We start from the raw sequence: 27,203 nt of genomic DNA, 5'->3' as shown, positions 1-27,203 counted from the left end.
TTTGTTAATATTGTCTTTCCTCTACATAAAATGCTAACTAAAACATTCAACAAGTTATGTTGATTATCAATATTAATTACAACGTGGTCCTTCACAAAATATGGCACAAGAAATATTTTCACTGTAGTATTCAGTGGAAGAAAAAAGAAACACGTATGCATGTATTTGCCTAATTATAGTACAGTATGCAGGAAAGAAGCAATGCCCTTGAGGTCCCATATATTTTTCTCCAAACCTTAATTCTGTTTATGACTTTTGCTTGGGTTACATCATCATCTACATGTAGGTTATTCCAGGAGTTGTCGCTTCTGTACAAAAAAAACATTTCTTGATAATGTATCCTTTATACCAGTGATCCCCAAACTGTGGCTCATGGGCACCATGGCACCCTCAGAGCTCTATCATGGTGCCTGTGAGGGTTCACCAGAGGGATTTTTATATTAATGTATGGTTATCTGGAGAACTGTGTGCGCATTTTTTTTTTTTCTTTGATATCCACCATTGTATTTACAATGAGGGAAGTGGCCCAGAATTTACAAAAGTTTGGGGCCACTACTTCATAGTCTTTTTCAACCAATTCCCATGACAACTTCCCATCTCAAACCCAGAGATCTTTTTCAATTCTGTCCGTGAATGTCTATGTGCATGCATATATTTATCTTCTTTCCAACCCTTCAAAGTTGTATATTTTATGAATTACATTCTCCTCAATGTAATACTTAGATGTAGGGTGAGCTAAGGTGGTCCCAGTTAAATGCAATCAATCAGTTCACACTCCCTTCAGTTTCTGAGTTATCACTCGGCTTGGATTGCCTGATGTTAACTCAAATAATTTTACATATTTTTATGTTCAATTGGTCACACATGCATCAGTATATAAATACATGTGTTTACTTAAGTAATGGATGAAAATATATCAAATGATGTGTCTTATGCAAGCTCTAAAATTACTTTAACTCAACAAATGCTGGTTCAGAATGGGGCACTCACTTTGCCCTTTTGTGAAGAATGCAACTCAAATCTGGAGTCGTTTTCATAAATATAATACTTCAAAGTTTTTCATTTTATCACAGTCTTTCCTTAAATTCATATCTTGTCTGGGGGGGGTAATTACTGCACAATCTTTACACAGTCATTAATATAGAAGTGTAAGACTTAACTTTATCACAGCTTTTGTTTATTTGTATCCTGTTAAGAGGTAATTACTGAACAAATTTTGTGCAGTCAATTCCATCGGGAATTTTGTGACAGCACTCTTCTTGAGGATGGAGACTCTTCAATCATAAAGAAATGCTGACCCATATTCAACTTCTGCTATTCATTCTTTTATCTCTTGCCACCTTCCTTCAATTAATCCTTTACTACCCTATCCCGTACACTTACTCCTCTTCAATATTCCTCGTACAGAATATGAAAAATCTGACTCAATTTTACCAAACACAACTATGTGAATGCATATTCATATATGTACAATATATAGTGTCTGGTCTTCCAGTTTAATCAATTATTCGGCCCAACTGTCTATCACAAAAGATCAGAAAATTGCAATCTTTCTCACCCTTAAACACCTATAATGCAAAATGCTGGAATATGTTTAGAGTAACCTCCACCATGTGTTGATATACAATAGTCAGAAGTAAAAGAAACTTAAGACTTATTAGCAGTAGCTATCAAAAGGGGTAATGCTGAAACATAGTGTGATGAGTAATGGGAAACTGTAAAGCAAAATAGCATCGGTGTTCCATGAAAAATTATTAACAAATATAGTATTGCTTATTCTGCCATGTTAAAATCTACATAAAGACATTGTAGTCTTGAATATATACAGGCTATAATATTTCACAACATTCAATTTCACAGGATTGATCAATCTGCCTGTACGTGATTAAAACTCGTATACACTTCATTTCATCAGTGCAGCACTGGTTGCTAATTATACACAAAGAAATTATTTGGTTCTAACAAAATAGTAATCTTTGTAAAACTATATTGTGCCACCATTCTTTTATGTTTGGAAACAAATCCTCACTCCCTGAGGAATACTGTGCCACTTAATAATTTTCAAAATTCCTCATTTCTATTGTTCTACTTTACACTCTCCTGTACCACTCCCAGGACACCAACTTTTCTTTTTCTTGTGCTCCTGTGACAAGGGCATGATTGTATTTGTATTTTGTTGGCAATAAATAAAGACTCTATCCTTGGGAATAACATCGCACAAAAAAGGTGTCATGGAAATGGTAAGGACAAGATTTCAAGAAAGTAGTAGAAAACAGTTCTTTTTTATTCTCCTATCTACATACCAAAAGGCCTCTTCCCCCTTATAAGATGGGTCAATTTTTAGTTCTCCACAGTTTTTTTTGTTTTTTTTTTCAGACAACTTGTAATCATATTTAGCATTTTCATCTATGTGCTCCTTGCACTTCAATGAGCCAAGAGATTTTCTAAAAGAGATACAAGTGGGCATGGATAAGTATGAGATAGGTGGAGGGTGGGTGCATAACTTGGCTGGCCACCTTCTTGTACAGGGGAAAGAAGCCTTTTGATATGTACATACACAGACCTATGTGCACAACTTTACAATTACTTGGACTAAATCTCATTAGCTACTTTTGAGATCAATGTTGTAGTTTGCCTAAATCTCCTTGAATATCCAATTCATTAATGTAATCATTTACTACTCCACACAGCTTAAAATCATCAGTGAATTTAGAGACACTAAATTGAAGTCCACATTCCGCATCACTGACGTGTACTACGAAAAGAAATGGTCCTGGAACAGAACCCTGAGGACCTCTACTTGCAATATCTCTCCAGACAGAAGTTTATACCTATCCATGTGCACGTTACATCAATATTGCTATATTTTGTGCTACATAACTAGCAACTAATCAGACAAAAAAAATTAAAGAAAAACTCATTCTATTCTAAAAGTAATATATATGAAAATCAAATTGTGCTAACAATAAAATATTTATGCAAAGCTTTCCCATGAACTTGGTTTCTGTTAGAGGTATATCTTCCATCATTAGCATAGCAATTTGTAAATTTTAAATATCAAAAAGTTTTGTTGCATAGTTATACAATACTTTCTGGGTAATTACACTTCTTTTGTTCCATGCCATGGCTACCTGAGTGTTATAGGTCCTTCCAAGAGATACCCCAAGGCAAAAGATTGACTGCTTGTTCCACATCATGCATGCATTCCTGATGTCAGATTACACATGCATTTTTTCCTTCCACCTCCAAATATTTAATAAAGCACCCAGTGAAAGCTACATGCCCTGATCTTGTCATCTTCCAGTGTTCTTCCTTTGGAAACATGGATGCTCCCCAAACATGTCATTATTTATACTGCCTTGTTGCCATAGGCCTCCTTCAACATTTCAAATGTCTAGGTTGCCGCTTTCCCAAATTAGATACAAAATTTAAGGTACACTCTGCCCAAGGCTGAAGTCTATATGGACATATATATATATATATATATACGAGAGAGAGAGGAGAGACACAGAGAATGAGTGACAGAGAAAGACACAGAGATAGTGAGTGACAGAGAGAGACCGAGATAAGAGACAGAGAAAAAATACCCTAATATACATACAAGTATACAAACCCAATTTTTCAGGCACCTGATAAGCTAGACTGGTATTGGATAGATTATCTAGTTATGATATATACGTTCACTTTTCCAGCCAGAACATTTCTCCTCATGAATAATGGTTACAAATAGCACAAAAATACCAAAACATTTTGTAGCCAAATACTTCTGGTTCTTTTCCACTTTTTCATCTATCTCCCCATGACTATGTTTCTTTTTGCGGTTCTCTGTTCCCATCCCACGCCTAGTTAATTTTACATTCCATTATGCACATGCCTAGTTTGTATGTACAGGAAATCCCCATTATACAATAGGGATACATACTTTTCAAGACTTTTGTACATCGATAATTCATATATTGAAGCGAGGCAGGTACTGTCATTGACCATGCAGTAGACTTAGTTGTATACAATATTTTCATAATTTTTTCATACTTTTTTATATTATTGAGCCATGTCCCTTTTATACAGAGAAAATTGTCCTCACCATTTCCTATTTGTATCTTTGAATCATAGTATATCAGAATTTCATATACCGGGGATTCTCTTTATTGCACATACTGCTATGTAGAGCAAAGACTTGGAAAATAAAGATGGCAGAAAGAAGAAGATCATGTGTTTTCAAGACTAGACGTTTCAGGAACATGCTGGATGTTACAAGAATGGATTAAGCAAGAAATGTGGTGGCGAGACACAGAATAGGAATGGGGAGAAAAGCTGTCAAAGTGAATAGAATTGAGAGCGCTGAGGTGTTTTGAGAATGAGAAACAATGAATGAAGAAAGACTACCAGAGTATGGAAAGCAAACGTGGATGGAGTATGCTCGAGAAGATGGAGAACAAGATGGATGCATGGGGTGAAGGGGACTCTGGATGCACAAGGTATGTCCAATGAGCAGAAAGACAGTGGGCAAAAAATGGGAGTGAATAGATGGAGTGTGTGAATGGATGGTGAAATGACAACTCAAAAAGGTGATGTTCTCACCTGTTTCATAATTGATTTTTGAGTGGATAAGGAGGGAATTAAAAATAGTGAAACAACAGGGGTAAGCCAGCTCTGGCTAATGGGCCCTCCTGTGGAAGACGTGTTCTTCACTGCATTGCTTTTGACCAATATGTGAAAGTAAAGGACAGGATGAACCTTCAGCCCCAAGGCATTGAGGTGGGAGGGTTGGATGAATGGCTCTTATTTGTTTACGATGAGGATATATGTTTTGACTCAGTTACTCCCCTTATTAGGGGAAGAATGCCTTAAGTAATAACAATAATAATAATACCTGTCATCTTTTTCACTGACTGGAAACCTGCAGCCCCATTACTGCTGCCAACAGTCCTCAAGCTCTCTTATAGTTCTCTATAGGAAGAAATGTTGAACTGTTGTTTGTTGCATCAGTCTGGGACTTTGTCACTGGATTATAGTAGTACAGTGAGACCTCTCATTAACGGACGTTAATTAGCTGTGTTTGTGGTGTTTTCGCTGTGTTTTTGGTGCTGTTGTTTAGTGCGTGCAATCACTATGCCACCCAAAAACCACTCCAAAACACCGAAAACACAGCTAATTAACATCCGTTAATGAGAGGTCTCACTGTATAAGGATGGGAACAGTCACCAGATTCCAGATCTCAAATTTTTTGAGACACTGAGCCCAGTGGAGGAAATACATTCAAATTTTTTGAGACACTGAGCCCAGTGCGATAGCCCATTGAAATAATCACCATGTGAGGACGGAGCCTTTATTAGTTCGATGTTTCCCTTGTTACAGGTATTTCACGTGGTGTTTATTTTGACAGACTTGTCGGCAACTGCCACTTTCATGTGGATGACAGCCCCTCATGAGTGAACCTCTAGATGGCAGTATTTACCAAGTTGTATTCTATGGGATGGGGAGCTATGCTCGTGGAGTCCCATCTTTGTATCTCACAACATCTAGTTTGTTCTTAAATTCATGTATGGTGTTTGCACACACTATTGTTTTGTCCAATGTTCCAGATATCCACCACTCTGTGTGTATTTTTTCTTTTTTCAGATCTCTTCTATAGCTGTCTTTTTTGAGTTTCTTTTCATGTCCCCTTGTTTTTCTTCTATCCCAATTCAATAAGTCTTCTTTATCAAAGACTTCCATGCCTTTCATAATTCTATAAATGGCCAACAGATCATGAGTTTTGAATGTGGGCAGCAGGCTGATGATCTCTTTTGATGTCCCATCTCACAAGACAACTACTTACAGGTATGGTATCCATCACTGGTTCCAGAGACTTTGGTAAGTATACATATACAATATACATGCTACATGAATGTGTACATACATATGCATTCGTTTTCTGTCCATGGGATATTTTGCCATAACAGAAGTTGGCAACACAGCCATCACCAGTAGTTCCACAGAAGTATCCAAAACCAAAAGAATGGGGGGGAGTAAATAGTAAAAGTTTCCCCCCAAAAAATAAAGGGTAAAAATACAAGATAATCTTCCTTTCCCCTTCAGAAACTCATTCAACCTCTACCTCCCTCCCTCCCATATTTATTGTCACTTTGACCTCTCCCCTCCTTATCACTTCCTCGTGACCTAATTGTAGTACACAGGGAAGAAGCAATGTTCATGAGGTCCTACCTCCTGTTCTCCAAGTCATTATACCTGTCTGAAGGCTTCTATGATGTTCAATTTACACATGTACATTGTTTATCTATATATAAATATATACATTCTCTTGTATCACAACACAACCTTTTCAACAGTAAACATTATAACCACCTCATTACTACATCATTTTCCTTTAGCATCAGTCAACCATTACTAAACATCAGCAACAAATGTTGTCAAGTGAACCTGAAAAAGAGAGGATAATAAGACAAATGTGTGAATATTGTGACGAATGTGGATAGGAGGTAAAGGGAACACGGGCTGAGGGAAATACTTTTATTCCTCATTTGTTTCGCCGAAGTGGCTTCTTCCTCTGAAGAAGCGTCTCTGGCAAAACTAGTCAGGAATAAAAGTATTTCCCTCAGCCCGTGTTCCCTTTACCTCCTATCCACACAAAGGATAACAAATTAAAGAATGCTATCTATATATATGCCATGGGCATTTTCCACCTTACAAGGAAGATACCCAGACAAGGCATGCACTCAAGGCATGCATGCACCCAATGTCACTCCCATCCATCACCCATTTGTTTCCCTTCTATCTTAGCTCTTCGTGGATGAAGGGTCATCCCTATCCCCTACCCATTGCTCAGGTCAGAACCAATGTAAGATACAGCACACCAAAGCCGGGGCCACCCACTTTATTTACAAACTGTCCCTCTCTCCTCATGCTCTCATGTAAAAAATAGAAGATATGAGGAGAAATTCCATTGAGCTGTGTCAAATCATCCATAAATAAATATTCTCAACACCAAAAGATAAACAAGGCTGCATGAGAAACAAACACATATAACTGCATATGTCCACAAGGACAACTGCAAAAATGTTTGACTGCAGAAGCTTCTAAATCAGGGAAAAACACAAAAACTTGAGTTGGAGCAGATTTGTTCAATTACTTTGTAACAAAACCTACTTCACCAACATCTCACCAAACCAACAAGAATGAGGAGTAGTAAGAAACCATGTTGGGAATGATATCGGCTTTTGTACCTCATTACTATTGCTTACTATATTTCATATTGTGAGAACTACATGTACGTGGTTGTGAACATAATCTCAAACCAGTGTAATCAGTTCAATCTTTCTGATCAAGTATCAATCAATCAATATTGCTCCTAGTCTCTTTTGTAAGACTGATCATGTACTAGCACTGAAACGAGACACTGGCCCAATTTGATATCTGATATTATAATGAACGATTTGGGAACCCATGGAAGGGAAGCTTGGTCAAATGCTTAGTACTAACTCGGAAATGGGGGAGAGGTTAAGAGATGCTACCACTGTTCTATGGTGTCTCTACTTACTTCCTCTATAACATATCAGTTACCTAAGAAAACCAATTCCTTTGATAAACATGATGTAATATCTATATTTCGGCTGCCTACTGCAGCCCTCTTCAGGAAAATAGGCTGCAGTTGGCAGCCAAAATATAGAAGTTAGTGTTCTCCCAAGAAGATGTAATATCCTTTACTCACATATATAAAAGAACATTCGAATTTTATAAAGCTTCAATTCATTTAATACACCAGTGCTCCTTACAAGAGATCCACAACCCCTGAGTAATAAATACTGCCACCAGTTCAGTCCATTGGTCATTCAGTGAAGGTTCTTCAGCATTGTTGAATAAAGTGTATGATATATATATACAGATATCTATATAATATATATATATATATATAGATATATATATACACACATATACCCTGTCTTCTTTATGCATGGGGGGACGGAGAGGGGGGTCGCCGATTTAATGAAGCGGCCTTGCAGTAGATGTGCTGTGTCTTGCGACAAGAGATCCACAACCCGAGTAATAAATACTGCCACCAGTTCAGTCCATTGGTCATTCAGTGAAGGTTCTTCAGCATTGTTGAATAAAGTGTATGATATATATATACAGATATCTATATAATATATATATATATATATAGATATATATATATATATATATAGATATATATAGATATATATAGATATATAGATATATATATACACACATATACCCTGTCTTTTTTATGCATGGGGGGACGGAGAGGGGGGGGGTCGCCGATTTAATGAAGCGGCCTTGCTGTAGATGTGCTGTGTCTTGCGACACTGCTTCTGACCCAGGGCAGTGGACAAGGTGCAGGGATGACCCGTCATCCAGGAGGTGCTAAGATGAGGGAGGGTGGAGGGGTGTGGAGTGTATTCAGGGATGGAATGGGTGGGAATGATTTTATGCATTTTCCTTTTTGGCTACCTCCCTTGTAAGGGTGAAAAAGCCTTAGTATATGTATGTATGTATACACACATACATATACCAAAGGTTTTTTTCCCCATTATAAGGGAGGTAGCCAAAAATCAAAGGCACAAAAACCACTCCCACCTATTCCATCCCTATCACACTCCACTCCCCTCCACCTCCTTCCCTCCCTCCCATCTTGGCACCTCCTGGATAACAAGTCATCCCTGCATCTTGTCCACTGCCCTAGGTCAGAAGCAGTGTCGCAAGACACAGCACATCCACAGCAAAGCAGCTTCATTAAATTGGTGACCCCACCCTCTCTCTCCCCTCATGCAGAAAAGAAGACTGGGAGAAATCCCTTCGGGCTGCGTCAAATTTTTCTCACACATACTACCTCACCCCCCATCCCCCACCCACTTCCCCTCATACATCACAGCATCATCCATACATAACCATTCTCCACTCACCCCTATCTTTTGTCCTCTCCCATCCTTAATCAACTGACATTCCTCTCCTTCCCAATCCCCTTTTACCCCATCCATCCATCTCATCCTAGGTTGCCCCCTTATGTTCACTCCTTCCACATATGCCTTCCACACCTCTTTTACTAGTCTTTCTTCACTCATTCTTTCCATGTGTCCAAACCATCCCCATACTCTTTCATCCACCTTATCTCCTAACTCCCTTTCCACCACAGTTCTCCTCCTCACCTCCTCATTATATATATTTTTTCTAGAATCTAGAATTGTGCTACTTGCATTGTGAAAGCTTCGCTATACATTCCAACCGAATGTACCCACCTGTTCACTTTCCTTTCATCCAACATTTGCTAAAACAATAGCAACTCTTGATGGTATGTAAATCTGCAAAGAAAAAATATATTACTTGAAAATAAGAATGAAGAATTTTCACATCAAACATCATGAACTCAAAGGACATCAGTAAGAGGCATGAAAAACTTTGTCAACATTAAGAGATAAAATTGCAAAAGAAGATGACATTAAGGATATCCAGCAAATTCCGTATTAAATTTTACATCAAGGAGGATAACACTACAAGAGTCAAGTAATTCAAACTATGAGGGGCCTGTATGTTATACACAGTATATTATTTTAGTATTCAACTGTTGCCCCAAGTTTCACTGAATGGAAACCTGCACCCCCAAAGCACCTGGCAATGGTCCTTGAGCTCTCCCATTGATCTTGGTATATATACAGAGCTGGATGCATTCCTCAGTGTCCTGACTGGCACATATATAGTCACTGAGGGACACACCTAGGTACGCACTGAGGAACACGCCCAGCTCTGTATGTATGTATGTATGTATGTATATGTATATATATATATGTATGTATGTATGTATATGTATATATATATATATATATATATATATATATATATCTCTCTCTGAGATCAACATTGTAGTAGTGTGGAACAGTTTCTTTGTCACCAGTTATAACAAGGAGAGCAATCACAGGTTGTCATCTCTTCTTGTGTTTCAAAGTGGAGGAAATACAGACAAACTTTATAAAAACCCTAGGCCTAGTTTTAAGGCTCTAGTGTCAGCCCTGCACTTCTAAATGAAACTGAGGAAACTGATGGGGTTTGAAGATAGGCCGCAAAGAAATTACTTTCTGACATCCTTGACACAAAATAACTTTTTGCAGATACCCAATGTTGGTCCCTCATTTTAGTATATAACAATAGTTGGAAAATTATACTGATGGAAGTGGGTAGAAACAACTTTGCCAACCGTGTAGTTAATGAATGGAATAAACTTCCTGCACAGGTAGTGCAATGTAGTTCAGTTCGAAGCTTTAAGAATCATTTAGATAAATACCTAAGTAAGATGCTGTAATGATTATAATTTATCTTATATCATTTGTTTTTGTTTTGTTATCATTTGTCTGTCTGATTTTCATTTATTATTAGTTATATGTCAATTTATTATTATTTACTATTTACATTTATTCATGTATTTTATTTGTTATTTACATTATTATAGTTTTTATTTATTATTTTATTATTAATATGATTTTTTTTTTCGCATCCGACCTAGATATGGATCAAAAGGTCTCCTGTCGGCATGCTCCGCCTTTGTAATCCTTTGGAGTAGTAGAGAAGTTTGGCAAACCACATAAGAATTTTTATGGAGAGATGATGTTGGAGATGTGTTTAGAAAAAAAGTTGATGAGAGTAAACAGTGTTTAAGAGAAGAGACAATCATAAGTATACATGAGAAAGGGTGGTGGACAGAAGCGTGCTCAATAGGGCATTAATGAACTACGTAGTGGTACCAACAGGAAGGAGAGGAAGGGTTCTGGACGTTGATGTTTTCAGAAGAGTGGTGGAGTGTCAAGTCATTTTTTGGTAGAAGGGAAATTGAGAGTGCAGGAAATGTAGAAAAGGAGGAAATGATGGGGGGGTAGAGGTGATGAAAGTAAACAAATTGAATGAGAAGTTACCAAAAGTTGAGAGGTATGAGGTATCTCCCCTTAGAATAAAGTTGCAAGTTTTCAAAATTATTGTAAGAAATACATTGTAAAACATAAAAATAGTCACCATTGTTGAACAGGACCTTCCATTCCATCCCTCAGGGGATGTGAAAAAATCAGTCGAATGATCTAAACGATGAAATCCACCAAATTCTCTGTCATCAGTATCTAAGACTATTTTGTACTTCCCACTACAGCTGACACCAATCTAGAAAAAATCAAACATAAAACATGAATGAAAAATACTTCCTAGATATCATACATACATACATATGCCAAAGGCTTTTTCCCCTTTACGAGGGAGGTAGCCAAAAAACAATGGTTTAAAATCCACTCCCACCCATTCCATTCCCAACATTCTCCACTCCCATCCACCCCCTTCCTTCTCTCTTATCTTGGCACTTCCTAGATGTTGGGTCATCCCTGCATCTTGTCCACTGCCCTGGGTCAGAAGCAGTGTTGCAAGACACAGCACATCCACAGCAAGGCTGCTTCATTAAATCGGCAACCCACCTCTGTCCCCTCATGCAGAAAAGGAGAAGATAGGAGAAATCCTTTTATGCTGCGTCAATTTATTTCTAACACATACTACCTCACCCCCCATCCCCCACCCACTCCCCCTCATACATCACAGCATCATCCATACACAACCATTCTCCACTCACCCCTACCTTCTGTCCTCTCCCATCCTTCCTCAACAGACATTCCCCTCTTTCTCAATGCCCCTTTTACCCCATCCATCCATCTCATCCTAGGTTGCCCCCTTATGTTCACTCCTGCCACGTCTGCCTTCCACACCTCTTTTACTAGTCTTTCTTCACTCAGTCTTTCCACGTGTCCAAACCATCCCAATACTCTTTCATCAGCCCTATCTCCCAACTCCCTTTCCACACCCCATTCTCCTCCTCACCTCCTCATTCCTCAGTCTATCCAGCCTAGTAACCCCTGTCATATTTCTTAGGCACCTTATCTCAAATACATTCAAACTCCTCCTCTCTTATGTTCCATGTTTCTGCCCTGTACAGTGCTGCTGGCACAATCACTCCTTCATACAATCTCCTCTTAGCATCCATTCCCAAATGTCTATTTCTCATTACACTTTTTAATCCTCCAAGGCATTTACTTGCTTCTCTCAATCTACATTCTACCTCCACCTCCACTCCTCATTTTCCCACCATCTCCACTCCTCGCTTTCCCACCAGGTATCTAGATATCACAAACACAAAATTGTTCCCACATTTACTTTAAGCTGTCTTCTTTCTGTACAAGAAGCCAGAGGCCACTAACTGCATTAGACCTTCCTCTGACCTAACCACAGAGTATCATCAACAAACAACAACTGGCTCACTTTCCATGTCCCTTCACTCTCACTAATAATCTCCAAAACCCCTGAAGATGATGGTCAGTAACAGGGTCAGGAACACAGACCCCCCTCCACACACACAAACATACATTGGACATGGAAACACCTAAGACACACAAATATCTCAAGATCCCATAAAGCAACCTGAATGTCTGTCTTACCTTATAGTCTTGGAAACTTCTATTTGAGTGGAAGTTGAAAACGAAAACAAGTCCTGCTCGTTCAAAAACAATGACCTTATCTCCTTCATGTCTGGTGCTTGTATATCCCTGTAATAAAAAGTAAACATCATTTTATTTAAGCAAAAAAAAGAACTGAGCTATCTATGTATTGCATATCATCATGCAAGAACAAGCAAGGTAGTATGCAGTCAATACTTTATGGACTGTTTTGGGGCTCTCCTATGGACTAGAGGCACACATCATTGCTCTATGTTAGAGTTAAACCTCTACACATAGACAAATGAGGGGACAGAGAGGGGGGGGTAATTGATTAAGTGAAGTGGCTTCGCTGTGGATGTACCAAGTCTTGCTGCATTGCTTCTGACCCAGGGCAGAGGGCAGGATACAGGGATGACCCTTCATCCATGAGGGGCTAAGATGAGAGGGAGAAAAGGGTGGTGGATGGAAGTGGAATGGGTGGGAGTGGGAATGTCCTTTTGACTTGGCTACTTTCCTTATAAGAGGAAAAAGCTATTGGTATATAGATAGAGTAACAAATGATGTTAATTTGGTTCTACAACTGTCACCCATTCATGATGTTGCTTTGAAACTGTCATTTACCACTTCTGTGACTCCCACTTTCTATACTCTGTAGTAAGAGGAGTATGGATAAGAATTCTGTCACCATGTTTCTCATCTTAGTCATAAAAGGTAATAAAGTGGAACATTGATGAGGTACGGGATCCTGCTCTCTGCCTGTTCATCAAACAAGAAGAACCAAGCTTTTTTTTTCTAAATAAGCTATTTTTCACCGAGACATAATTTGTTCCAACTTTATAGATTCTACGCATGTAAAATGGACAGGTTTCTATGCCAAAAAAACTTTGACAACACAAGATACTTACTGGTTCAGCATGAAGCCATCCGTATTTCTCTTCTAGGCCATTCATAGCACAATCAAAGTTATTTAGATACTTGTATTTGAGAAGCTCGTCATCTACAAGATTAAACTGCCTTCTAGCATAATGGTAGCTCTCATTGTTACCAATTCTTGGAAAATCCAACCACTCTGGGTGACCAAACTCATTGCCTTACAAGAAAAGAATAAAAACATTTAAAAACTAACAATGAATAATCCCCATGTAAAGAAATACAGCAAGTTATCCAACTTTAAAAGATATCATTAAACATATACAGTTAAACTTGGATTTTAATATCAATTGACAGTTATCCTATTTGAAAAGATATCATTAAACATAAACAGTTAAACTTGGATTTTAATGTCAATTGACGGAGTAATCAACTTTCAGCAAGACTTCAAGCAATGATCACCCTTTCAGTTTAAAGTTATTTATTTTCATTGAATTAAATGTAGCACACCAGGTTCTTACACAGCACTTCCCATCCCCCTCCCATTCCATGTGCTGATGCTTGCTCCAATTGTGGGTTGAATGTTTCCCACACTATGTGGATCAAATACAGTACAGTATTGCAGCAACACAAGATTGTAAACTTACCAATGAAATTCAGGTAAGCCTCACCACCTAAACCATGAGTGACAAGACGAATCATTTTGTGGAGTGCAATACCACGGTCAATAATAAGTGATGGAGGCGAGAACACAGACATATTTGTGTACATTTCCTTGTCCATTAACCAAAATGCAATGGTCTTGTCTCCTACTAGTGCCTGATATCAGAATCAAATATTAAGTTTTAAATTACACCTTATTACTTATAAGAAAAAAAAAAAAAATCATACTTCACACTATTATCACATGCTGTAGTCATTATCATAGTCTCTCTAAACATTCATGCAAGACTAAATGATTTTGAATTACCTGGTCATGGGATTCAGCATATGCAATGGTTTTTTCCTTGTACCTTCTGTTTTCTAAAGTATGAACTATGTCCCCTATACTCCACTCATCATCCTCATGTTCTTTGAGCAATTCAATCCACTTATCAGGAATAGCCATACCTAAGCGATAGTCAAAACCAATCCCGCCTTCTTCGACCGGTCGACACATTGCTGGCATTCCTGATACATCCTGAAATTGGTAAATGTTTAATGACAATTCTCTTACAAAATAGAAAAAAAATCTACAAAATCTTATGATTTATAATACTATCTATCCACTGTATATACCTCTGATACTGTGATTGCATTGGGATACAATGTATGTATCATGTGGTTGGCCAACATCAGGTACACTAATGCCTCTGTGTCCACATTAAGTCCAAAATACTCCATGTAGTCACCAGAGAAACCTTCACCCAAACCATGTGAGTGGTAAATCATTGATGTCACTCCATCAAATCTGTACAAAACATAAAAAAAGCATGAATCTAGGAAGTTAGATATAATACAAACTAAGTTGTAGTAGAGAGAAAATATATAAACAAACTTCATTCACATCTTGAAATACAGAATTTACCTGAAGCCATCAAACTTGTACTCTTCCAAATACCACCTGAGGTTGGAGAGGAGAAACCTCAAAACTTCGTAGCTGTAATAGGAAGCAGAAACTCATTTAAATATGCATCTTAACATACTCGTTATCAACATGGTATCAAAACCTATATCCCAAGTGTCTTTGATGCATAGGAATAACTGAAAGGACCAGTACTCTTACATCAACTTCCATCTAAAAAAAATAATCATTATCTAATTTATGAATTCTCCCCCTGAAAAATGTGTAGCAAAATGCATTAACTATTTGGTTCTCCCATAAAAAACATCAAACAGGTACTGACTGCTGAAGTTCATTCCGACATCTTTAAGTGCCCTCAAGCTTATATCAGTGTCTTCAAATTCTTTGCCAGGGTTCCTTCATAGTCTTAACCTTAATTCATTCACTCCCAGAACAGATTGACCAATCCCTTCACTCCATTCAAATTCCTCATCAGTTCCTTCTGACTCTTTCCTTCACACTCCTAGCAACTAGGGAATCCTTGATCTTTTTCCTATACCTCAGCACCTTTGTGATTAACAGCATACAAGTCCAAAAGAAATTTTTTACCTTGAATAATTAAAGAGTTTTGAATCCCAGTGGTCATGCACACCCCTGGCACCATCATGAAAGTAGCAAGCATCAGTGCCATCAAATTGGTTCAGTCCATCAAGAACATTTTTTGAAGCATGGGAATGTACTACATCCAACAGTACCGTGATACCGTTTGCATGAGCTGTGTCCACCAATTCCTTCAACTCCTCTGGTGTACCAAAACGACTGCAAAATAAAAGCAATCACATTAACATACTTCTAGAAAAATATAGTTCAATTGATGACCTCCTTCTACTTTGTTATACAAGGTCTGTTAAAAAAGTATCCAACCTCAATTTTTTCTGTGTAAACAAATGAAGTTAGAATAACATGGTTTGGTGCACATATGTAGACAACCCTAATGTACGAGGCAGAAACATGGAACATAAGAGAGGAAGAGAGAAGGAGTTTGAATGTGTTTGATATGAAATGCCGGAGATGTATGATAAGGGTTACTAGGCTAGATAGAGTGAGAAATGAGGAGGTGAGGAGGAGAACAGGGATGGAAAGGGAGTAGGGAGATAGGGTTGATGAAAGAGTATTAGGATGGTTTGGACACATGGAAAGAATGAGTGAAGAAAGATTAGTAAAAGAGGTGTTGAAGGCAGAGGTGGAAGGAGTGAACATGAGGGGGCAACCTAGGATGAGATGGATGGATGGGGTAAAAGGGGCACTGGGAAAGAGGGGAAGGTCTCTTGAAGAAGGACAGGGGTGAATGGAGAAAGGTCATGTATGGATGATGCTGTGATGCATGAGGGGGAGTGGGTGGGGGATGGGGATGAGGGAGCATGAGAAATAAATTGACACAGTCCAAAGGGATTTCTCCCTGTCTTCTCCTTTTCTGCATGAGGGGATGGAGAGGCGGGTGGTCGCCGAATTAATGAAGCGGCCTTACTGTGGATGTGCCAAGTCTTGCGACACTGCTTCTGACCCAGAGCAGTGGACAAGATGCAGGGATAACCCATCATCCAGGAGGTGCCAAGATAAAAGGGAAAGAAGAGGGTAGAGGGGAGTGGAGTATGTAGGGGATGGAATGGGTGGGAGTGGTTTCTATGCCTTTGTCTTTTAGCTACCTCCCATTTAAGAGGGAAAAGAGCCTTTTGTATATGTATGTGTGAATGTTTTCCCACCTGCAAAAGCTGTCAGTCGATGGCAGACTGCCGATGAGTGAGGATGTGTAAGAGAGCACAGATTTTTGTTTTGGGACAAGATGACAGAAAAACTTTAACCACATTACTACATAAAATTTTGTGTAAAGCATGGCAATTCTCAAGTGGAAACAATCTGCAAGATCCAACAGGCCTGCAAGGACAAAGCAATGGGCACCACACAGATAAAGGAGAGGTACAACCACTCCAAAGATGGCCGCACATCAATGGAGAGTGAATCACACTCTGGTAGGCCCTCAACATACTGAAACGAGATCATCATTAACCAAATGAGGACCCTGGTGATGCAGGATCATCGAATTACAATCACAGAACTTGCAAACAAGGTGGGCATCAGCACTGGATCCATTCATTCCATTATGATGAAGGATTTAGGCTTCAGGAGAATCTCAGTGAAGTTCATACCAAAACTGCTTATAATTGAGCAATCCCAACTTCCTCAACACAATGATCATTGGTGATAAGTCCTGCATTTATGGGTGTGACCCAGAAACCAAGTTGCAATCATCACAATGAAAGCATCCAATATTCCTGAGACAAAAAAAAAAAAGCAAGGCAAGTCAGCAGCAATGTCAAAGTCATGCCGACAGTCTTCTTCAACTCCAGTGGCATAGTTCATCACCAGTATGCACCACATGGTAAAACTATCACCAAGGAGCATTACAAGATGTTCTGCATCACTTTCCTGATGCTGTGCAATGCATATGGCCAGACCTGTGGACAACTGGCAATTGGCAGCTCCATCATGTTAGTGCACCTGCCAATTCTTCACATTTGAAGAGTTTCCTGGCCAAACACAATGCTTCATCAGGCCCCCTACTCTCCTGACATGGCTCATTGTGCCTCCTGGCTTTTCCCAAAGCTGAAAATGCCCCTGAAAGGGACCAGATATCATCTAGGGAAGAAATTATGTTTAATGCAATGGACCAGCTGTGTGCCATCCCAAAAGAGGGGTTCCAGCATTGCTTCCTACAGTGGCAGGACTGTTGGGAAAAGCATGTGGCTACCCAAGGGAACTACTTTGAAGGGCATTAGGGTAAGTTTGTTGTACATGGGTACGAGTACTTTTTAGTGAACAATGGTCAGATACTTTTTTTGAAAGACCTTATGAAATATGAATGGTAATGTGATACATGGACCAGGCCCCACTGTGGAGGCAGTGGGGTCTTCGAACTGAGAAGTGTAGCTAGGGACTGAGATGACCCTTTATCCATGAGGTGTTAAGATGGTAGGAGAAACAGGTGTAAGATGAGTGTAGCATGGGTGCACACCTTGATTCAGCCACCCCTTTCATAAGAAGTCTTCTAAATTGCTATCTGACTATATACCAGGGTACTTCCAAAAGTAAAACCTCCTATTCTTTATTCTTTACCAAGGGATCCATGAGGATTGTTTATGGCATTATTATGATGACAGGACCTTTGTGCTCATAACCTGAAATTTTCATCTTTCTGTTGCAGATATTTACAATGTAACGGTCTAATAAGTAACCCTTGTCATGAATGAGTGTCACAGACAAAGATGCACTACTGAATTCCTCCATGCAGAAGTGGAACCAATCAACATTTGTCGACACTTGGTGAACACTTATGGAGCCGAGGCAGTTGATGTCAGCACTATTAGGAGATGAGTTCATCAATTCTAAAGTGGCAAAAGAGATGCAGGTGACAAACCACACTTCAGACAGCCATGCACAGGCTCTTGCTCATCGCTGGCAAAAGTGCACTGAGAAGGGGGGGATGATGATGTGGAGAAATATATTCTGGAGCAAAAATGTCCACCCGTTTTAATGGTGCCACACTTGTCTTCATACCTCTTCAACTTTCGAGTTAAGAATAAAAAAAATAAAAAAAAATAGGAGGCATTACTTTTGGATATACGCCTCGTACGAAGGTCTTCTTCCCTCTTATAAGGGAGGCACAAAGTCAAAATAAGCACCCACTCCCATCCATTCCACCCCTATCTATCACCCTTGTTACCTTGTCATCTTGGCTCCTTGTGAACAAGGAGTCATCCTGGTTTCCTGCCCACCACCAGGGTCTAAATTGCATGTACATACATATACCAAAGGCTTTTTCCCCCTTACACGGGGGGTAGCCAAAAAGAAAAAGGCATAGAAATCACTCCCACCCATTTCATTTCCCATATATTCCACTCCCCTCCACCCTCCTATCTTGGCATGTAAAACAATTATAAATATTTTTTTTTTTACCTGGAAACAGCAAAGAAGCTGGTGACTTGATATCCAAAGCTACCATAATAAGCATGTTCCATGATTCCCATAATCTGAATAGTATTATAACCTGAAAAGAAATCATTAATTAATACAAAATTTCTTTCTATGTTCCCAGTTCACAACTCCCTTTATATTGAATTCCATTTTATTGCCAATACTAGCAGTTCTAGCTCTGGGAATATCATTATGCTGAAGCAGTGGAGTCAGAAATGGTAAAGGAAATCTTGGGCCCAATCCAAAGACCAAGTATCAGCCCTGAGACAGAAGTAAGGGGATGTAATTGGCAACTACCGACAAGTCTATCAAAAGAATACCACGTAAGGACGGAGCCTTTATTACATACATACATATACCAAAGGCTTTTTCCCCCTTACATGGGGGGTAGCCAAAAAGAAAAAGGCATAGAAATCACTCCCACCCATTTCATTTTCCATATTTATTAGTACTCAATAAAGCTGTTACAAGCAAAATATCGTACTAATAAAGGCTCCGTCTTCATGTGGTCTTTTTTTTTTTTTTTTATAAAGGTTAGGGTGTTGGCAGATTTCAAAGATGGGTAGGCAGGAGATGAATTCCTCTCAAGGCCTGTCTTGCATGACCACCATTTGAAAGTACCCCATGTTGGTATCAAAATCACAAATCAACAAGTAAATACATACCCAGCTTCAAAATTCTTGGAATGACATCCCTCTGAAATTCTTTATATGTACCAACTTTGGGGTGTGGGGTGGCAATCCCAATATGACATTCATAAATTTTTAGACTTTTTTGTACTGGTGGTCTTGGATGTTTGAATTTGTATCTCTGTAACATAAAATATGGTAAGAATTAGGAGGTTTCATTTTCACACACTGTAGTCAAGTATGGTTGAATATGAATGCATTTTGGGATTCTTCGTTGAAGTAAGATGAATATGAAGGATAGAATAAGAAATGTGGAGGTAGGGCAAAGACCTGGGGTGGAAAGACAGGTTAGACAGGGCAGTAAGTATGGATGGTTTAGAAATATGGAAAGAATGAGCGAGAAATGACAAGTAAAAAAGTGGGAAGCAGAACTTCAAATGAAGATGAAACTTGAGGTGGATATATATATATATATATATATATATATATATATAACATATATATATATATATATATATATACATATATATATACACACACATATATATATATATATACACACACATATATATATATATACATATATATACAGAGAGAGAGAGAGAGAGAGAGAGAGAGAGAGAGAGAGAGAGAGAGAGAGAGAGAGAGAGAGAGAGAGAGAGAGAGAGAGAGAGAGAGAGAGAGAGAGAGAGAGAGAGAGAGAGAGAGAGAGAGAGAGAGAGAGAGAGAGAGAGAGAGAGAGAGAGAGAGAGAGAGAGAGAGAGAGAGAGAGAGAGAGAGAGAGAGAGAGAGAGAGAGAGAGAGAGAGAGAGAGAGAGAGAGAGAGAGAGAGAGAGAGAGAGAGAGAGAGAGAGAGAGAGAGAGAGAGGGAGAGAGAGAGCAAAAGGAGACTAACCTCTTCTGGAGGAGGATTCCAGAAATGCTGTTGATATGCAACACCTTCGCTCTTAGGTGGCTGCTTAACATAGGTTGCCCAGGGGCTTAGACGATCTCCATTGTCCCCCTCCACTGTATGAACGCTAATCTGTTATTAGATTTTTAATTAGGCTATGCACTCAAAATGGTGAATTCTTTATTCAATTTACTTGAGCAAAGAGATAAATAGAAATAAGCTCAATAAAACTCCTGACAATACAATTACATGACAGTAAATGGAACCTGCATTGAATAAATAGATACATTATAATAATTTTATTAAATACATAAATAAGGCATAAAAACATTTCTTTTGCACACTAAGATGCTTTACATTGTTGCACATTGTACTCATAAGGTTTGTCATTCTATTTTCAAAGTCAACAAATATCTGACTGAATTGTGCTAGAGCACTATGGTACACATACGTAAAGACTTAACACACAAAAGAAATCAAATTAAAATAAAACAAATGGGACTCTAAAGCTAGTTCATTGAATATAAATGAAAAAAGTTTTTTCGTGTTTTAACACGATTTCCAAATACTATTCAATTCACCTTAAAAAATAAAAAGCCATAACAAGCCACCTTATATACAGCTATGCTACAAATTGTGCCGCTTTTCCCAAAATACGAAATAATTGCTCCTCTTCAATGTTATTAAAGCTTTTTCCTTATGAAAGAAAGTAAGACAAGTACAGGGATATGTCTCTGAATTACTAATTTGTTTGGAACCGAATATTTGAAAAGCAATACAATGTAAACAAAAATCACAAGTCACTTTCACAATTGTGAAATCCAAGGTTTTCTCGGGATTAAGTAGTTATTGGTTCAACTGATTAAACATCTTCCAAACAAAATAACAAGAACAACTTTCATCATTAGCTGAAACCCAGTTCACATTCAAAATAAACCAAATGTATGAAATTAGTCATATATATACAGTATATACACATTGTAATATCTACCACCTTTTTATGTAGTCCACCTTTCATACTACATATACAAAAAGCAAAACCATTTAAAAAATCTAAAAACACTCAAAAAAATTAATAAGGTCAAAAGGACTGTAATAACTATACTTATATATACATTGAAATCATTGTAACTGCATTAAAGGAACTGCATCCAGTGTTCATGCTTGACCCATCAATATATATAGAACCATCCCAAGCAATCCTGCTTCCTATTTACCAAGGCACAAATAAAATGCAAACAACATATTAGTTAACTACCCTGAAATTTGTTGCCATTCTATAAAATAACAAATCTAATATTTGGTACACAGGTTAATTATGAAAGAAGAATTATATTGCGATGCACGCAAAGGGTGGGTGTCATAGTTAACTACAAAAAAAATAAATAAATAAATAAATAAATAAAAATAGGTGCATGCTGAATGACAGTACTAAGAGGTATATGAAGGAAGTACCACCTGTAGAATAGTATATTGGGTTTAGGAGACAAAGAACAGGTGCTGATGAAGTGTATATGCAAGAAGCTTTTGGCATTGGATAAGGATGATTTAGGCTTTTCATGAACTTGAAGAAGGCACATGAAAGGGTTGATAGTGTAGCGGATTGTGTTGCAGATGTATAGAATAGTGGGTAGTCTGTTAAAGGTACATTTTGCTCGGTGTGATTATTAGCCTACCACAGCCGATGAAAGGTGACATGCACCATACCTGGCATCATACTTGGGTAAACATGTTGGTAGGTTTGATTAAAATTATCAGCCTCGTACTTGCAGCTCAAAGCAAAATAGCCTCTAAACAACTGTTTGACAATTATCAATGGGGTATGAATCACATGGTTTGGACACATGGAAAGAATGAGTGAAGAAAGATTACTAAAGGAGGTGTGGAAGGCAGAGGCGGAGGGAGTGAACTTGAGGGGTGTATGGATGGAGTGTAAAGGGCACTGAGCAAGAGGGGAAAGTCTGTTGAGCAAGGAAGGGAGAAGGCAGGAGATAGGGATGGATGGAAAATGGCTGTGTACAGATGATACCATGATGCAAGGAAAGGAGGTATGGGGGGTTGGTTTGAGTTAGGGAGTGGTTGTGTGTGAATGATATTTTGACACAGTCTGAAGGTATTTCTCCCTGTCTTCTCTTTCTCTGCATGAGGGGAGCTGGGGATGGGGGTCACCAATTAAGTGGATTGGCCTTGCTGTGGATGTGCTGTGTCGTGCTACATTGCTTTTGACCCAAGGCAGTGGGTGGAATACAGGGATGACCCATTATCCTTGAGGAGTTGAGGAGTTAAGATGAGAGGGAGAAAGGGTGGTGGATGCGAGTGGAATGGGTGTGAGTGGATACATGCCTTTTCACTTGGCTACAGTTAGCGTGGACTATTTTGCAAAATTTTCATGTATGCATAACAGTCCATGTTTTTGGGACCCATGTGATATCTCATTCACAAAAAATGTGTGGGAGAAAGTGACTGACTGGCAATCTTCAGCCATCCACCCACACAATAGCCATGCGAGACAAAACTGGTCAGTGTGTGACTGTCCTTCAGTGGAAGTGTTTTTTTCACGTTATCACAGTTTCTTTGCTTTTCCTCATGGTGTTCATGGACTTTTGGGGTGTGCCCTGCCCTTTGTGTGATGCCTGGAAATCGCACAGCACATAATAACATTGTGAAAGTGATTGACCTACACAAAGTGGGAAAGAATAATCAAGAAACAGCCAAGGCAACAGGTGTGACTGAGCGTACTGTGCCCCGACTCCTAACAAAATGGCATGCAGGTAGAGGGGTTGATACCATACCCCTCCACAAACATGCTGGGGGCAAGGCCCTAAAGATTTCCCTGAAGGCATTAAGGCTTGTAAAACATCAGTTGGACCTTAACCCTTCTACAACTGCAAAGGAATTAAAGGAAAAGGACCCTAAGCTTCTCGGTGACGTCTTCATCAGGACAATTCAGGAAAATATTCAGAAGTGGTTGAATTACTTGAAAGTGAAAGCACATACATATACCAAGGCTTTTTCCCCCTTACAAGGGAGGTAGCCAAAAAGGAAAAGGCATAAAATCATTCCCACCCATTCCATCCCTGAATACACTCCACACCCCTCCACCCTCCCTATCATCTTAGCACCTCCTGGATGACGGGTCATCCCTGCACCTTGTCCACTGCCCTGGGTCAGAAGCAGTGTCGCAAGACACAGCACATCCACAGCAAGGCCGCTTCATTAAATTGGCGACCCCCCCTCTCAATTCCCCCATGGATAAAGGAGAAGACGGATCATAAAGACTGGGACCTCATTCAGTGGCATAAGGTCCTTTGGACTGATGAAGCGACCTTTTTTATGAGTGCAAGGGAAATAAGGTGTGCAAGTCTCCTACTGCATCAGTATGTGAGCCACGCTTGACGGTGATGAGCATTAAGCACCTGTCCTATTCTATGGTGTGGGGTGCCTTTGGCTATGGTGGTTTGGGGAACTTTATGATACTCCCTTAGGGCCAGAATGTCAACTCTGAGCACTATATTAACTTTCTGCAGGAGAATTTGGGGGAGTGTTTCACAAAAACTGGATGCGAGATCCTTCAGCCACACCTCAAGGGCGGCCAAAAAGTGGCTCAGTGATAGTGAGGTCAACTACATTGAGGATTGGCCTTGTCAGTCACCCGATATTTCCTCCATAGAAAACTTACAGGGCATCATGAAGTGCCTTCGTCAGGAGGACACATCTACAATTCTCAAGCTTGAGATAGCCATCCAGAAGGTGTGGGAGGAAATTCCTGCTTCCCACTGTCAGAATTTGGCTGATTCTGTCCCCAAGAGACTTCAGCAGGTCATCAAAGCCAAGGGCTTCCTCATCAGGAAGTAGCATTGATGGCATAAGTGTTTAATTATTTTTTGTATTTTTTTAAAACGATTATATCAAAAATTTTCAAGCATATTTCCCGAGTATGCAATATGATCCGTACTGACTGTACCTCCCTGGTAAAGGGGAAAAAGCCCTAAGTATATAGATAGATGAACGATCAGTGTGTGATATTTGCACCGAGCAAAACACATCTTAAAGGTGATCAAAAGTTCTGACATGATTAGCTGTGTACATGTGAGGATCAGGAATAGAATTAATTGTTCAAGGTGAATATGAGGCTGTGTTTGGATTTGTGATGTCACCTTGGTTGTTCAACATACAGACATAGTGGTGAGAGAGGTGAATGAACAAGTGCTGGGCATATGTTTAGGAGTGGGTAAGTAAGGGTGGAGGGATGTAGGGGATGAGCAGTTTTTGTAAGCAGATGTCTCTGCATTTGTGGCAGATTCTGAGGAGACACTGAAGCAGTTGGTGACTGAGTTTGGAAGGGTGTGTGAGATAAAGTCAAGAGTAAATGTGGGCAAAAGCAAAGTGATGAGATGAACAAGAAGGGATGACAGTGGCAAGTCTGATATGTATTTGAAGGGGGTGAGATCAAAGACAGAATTTTAAGTATTAGTTCCATGTGGCAGCAGAAGATGTGGAGGTGAGCATTGGTGGAATAAAAAAAAAATGTGATGAGAAATAGGCATTCAGAAATGAATGCAAAGAGAAGCTTGTATGAAGGAGCAACTGTACACAGTGCATATAGAGCAGAAACTATTGAGTTTAAGGGAGGCTGACAGGTGGAGTTTGAATGCATCCAAGATGAAATGTTGAAGAAATGCTTCTGGTGCAGGGGAGAGAGAGTGCAGAAGATCGGAGTGATTGGTGGGAGATTGTGAATGGATAAAAAGTTGACAGGGTATAAAAGGATGCCTTTCTCTGCTCTGTAATTTATTTTGATTGTATGGGAGGTAGGGGGTCACCATATGAAGAAGCAGTGGGGGTCACCCAGCTATAGCTGCCAGGCTCTGCTGCATATGCTGTCTCAGTACATTGCCTTTGACCCAAGCATTGTGGCAAGGGACAGGGATGATGATTCATCCATGATGTGCTGTGATGGGAGAGGGGTAAATCTGAATTGCAGTCATGCAATCTACTGGCCCAGATTTCTCTTGCTGGAGACCTTACAGTTTTAATGAGTATGAAGTGGATATGTGCTTTGACTCAGCGACCACCACCACCCCTCATAAGGGAGAAAGAAAGAAAAAAAAAAAGTGTAGTAAGCAAAAGTGGATGGGGTGAGCGTAAGAGGAAGACCAAGAACAAGGTAGATAGGGTGAAAGGGGGCTTCATATAAACAGGGAAGAGAGTGCAATAGAGGGAGAGGATGAAAGGATGATGCAGCCCAAAGGGATCAGTTCATTTGCTTCATAAATCTTTCTAAGTGGATGAGGAAGAGGGTTGGCATATGATAAAGAGATGGAGGTATACCAGCTCTGGCTGTCAGGACCTCCTGTAAAAGAATTCATTGCATTACGTTTCAACCAAGTGGTATGGTGGAGGACAAGACACCTTCATCCTTAAGATGCTGAGATGGGAGGGGTGTTAAATGGGTCTTAATAGTATATTAAGCATGTGTATGCTTTAACCCAATTACCCCCCTTACAAGGGGTAAAGAGCTTTCAGTATATCTATGTATCCTTTGTATTTCAACACTACCATTCTTTGTCATACAAATATTCAACAATAATATACTGTTCGTAGCTAACTACTAACATACACACAACCCAAAAACAACACTAACAACTTCCAAGCAACCCTTTTAATACCCATCTACTATCTACCTACTAAAACAATAGAAATATACCTTCTCTTCATCTACAACAACACCAATCTAAAACAAAAAATTCAACTCAGTTAGTGTAAATAAACTTTCATGTAAAATTGTAAGAAAATAATATTCATATAAGTATTCATGATTTAAGATTAGGTAAGAAATAAAACATAAAAAGAAAATAAGCAAAAATGTAATTAGTAATGTATACTTGTGAGCAAAAATATTAAAATTCAGTTTAGAAGACACACAATTAATAAAATTTGCTTATAATGTCAATAAATCTCCCAAAACAATAATCAATAAATCAAAATTCTCAAATCATGGAAAATATCAACTTACTTTGACTTTCGATAAGTGAGGTATGCGACAGGTGCCATCACTATTGGGAGGAATCGTGACTTCCCACTTGCTGAATCCTTTCTTGCTATATGGATATTCCTCAGGATTCCAATCATCTAAAGAATGGGATCAAGGAAAAACAATTTTGTGAGAAACAATACATCATAATACTGAATAACAACCAAACTTGGATCTTCAATACCTATATGGTATCATTTTTACAGCACCATTAGAGGTTCCATGACACTATACGTAACTACCAGCTCTAAACACAGTAAACACTGGGTCCCAACAACATTGCTATACCTTGACTCTACCAAGTTACTGAGTTTCTATAAAAATTATCATCCCTATTGCAAATATCAGAAGTATAAAATCTCCATCTATAGGTGCAGTATATCCCTAGTTTTTTGGGGGATTACAGGGCCAATTGTCCCATATACATACCATCTCACAAAAGATACATGCTTCAAGATTTAAAAAAAAAGAGGTTCACACAGGCTCGTGTTGGAACACTCCGTGAACTCGGCTTGAGAACTCGTCTTCTGGCGAGACACCAGCTAGTGAATACCTCTTGTTTAAAGTTTATTACATCTTGTGACTGGAGAGAGGGTAGAGTACCGGAGGACTGGAGTAGTACCTGTATAGTTCCTCTTTACAAGGGAAAAGGGGACAAGTGTGAATGTAGTAATTTCAGAGGGAATGTTGAGTGTAGTAGGGAAGGCTTATGGGAAGTACTTAATTG

At 39.0% G+C, this 27,203-nt stretch overlaps 1 protein-coding gene across 2 annotated transcripts in view; it reads right to left on the bottom strand.

Moving 5' to 3' along the window:
* Positions 1–1,735: 1,735 nt before the first annotated feature.
* Positions 1,736–27,203, bottom strand: part of AGBE (1,4-alpha-glucan-branching enzyme) — a 37,012-nt gene continuing 11,544 nt past the window's right edge. The window contains exons 3-17 of one of the 2 annotated variants that reach the window (XM_076198792.1): positions 26,459–26,574; positions 26,150–26,176; positions 20,446–20,574; positions 19,587–19,731; positions 18,904–18,994; positions 15,499–15,708; positions 14,914–14,985; positions 14,625–14,796; positions 14,317–14,526; positions 13,994–14,165; positions 13,382–13,566; positions 12,477–12,584; positions 11,020–11,160; positions 9,258–9,320; positions 1,736–6,423 (exon numbers count right to left, since the gene is read on the bottom strand). In XM_076198792.1, the coding sequence (XP_076054907.1) occupies positions 9,273–9,320; positions 11,020–11,160; positions 12,477–12,584; positions 13,382–13,566; positions 13,994–14,165; positions 14,317–14,526; positions 14,625–14,796; positions 14,914–14,985; positions 15,499–15,708; positions 18,904–18,994; positions 19,587–19,731; positions 20,446–20,574; positions 26,150–26,176; positions 26,459–26,574 (1,826 nt within the window). In that variant the 3' untranslated portion in view covers positions 1,736–6,423; positions 9,258–9,272. The remainder of the gene's footprint in view (positions 6,424–9,257; positions 9,321–11,019; positions 11,161–12,476; positions 12,585–13,381; positions 13,567–13,993; positions 14,166–14,316; positions 14,527–14,624; positions 14,797–14,913; positions 14,986–15,498; positions 15,709–18,903; positions 18,995–19,586; positions 19,732–20,445; positions 20,575–26,149; positions 26,177–26,458; positions 26,575–27,203) is intronic. The other variant, XM_076198793.1, reaches the window with a different exon arrangement.

This window comes from Oratosquilla oratoria, chromosome 15 (assembly GCF_046742065.1).
Source record: "Oratosquilla oratoria isolate Oo_2021 chromosome 15, ASM4674206v1, whole genome shotgun sequence".
In the NCBI taxonomy this organism is placed as follows: domain Eukaryota; kingdom Metazoa; phylum Arthropoda; class Malacostraca; order Stomatopoda; family Squillidae; genus Oratosquilla; species Oratosquilla oratoria.
The sequence above is the reverse complement of the archived record's forward strand: the minus strand, read 5'-3'. Positions and strand labels throughout refer to the sequence as shown.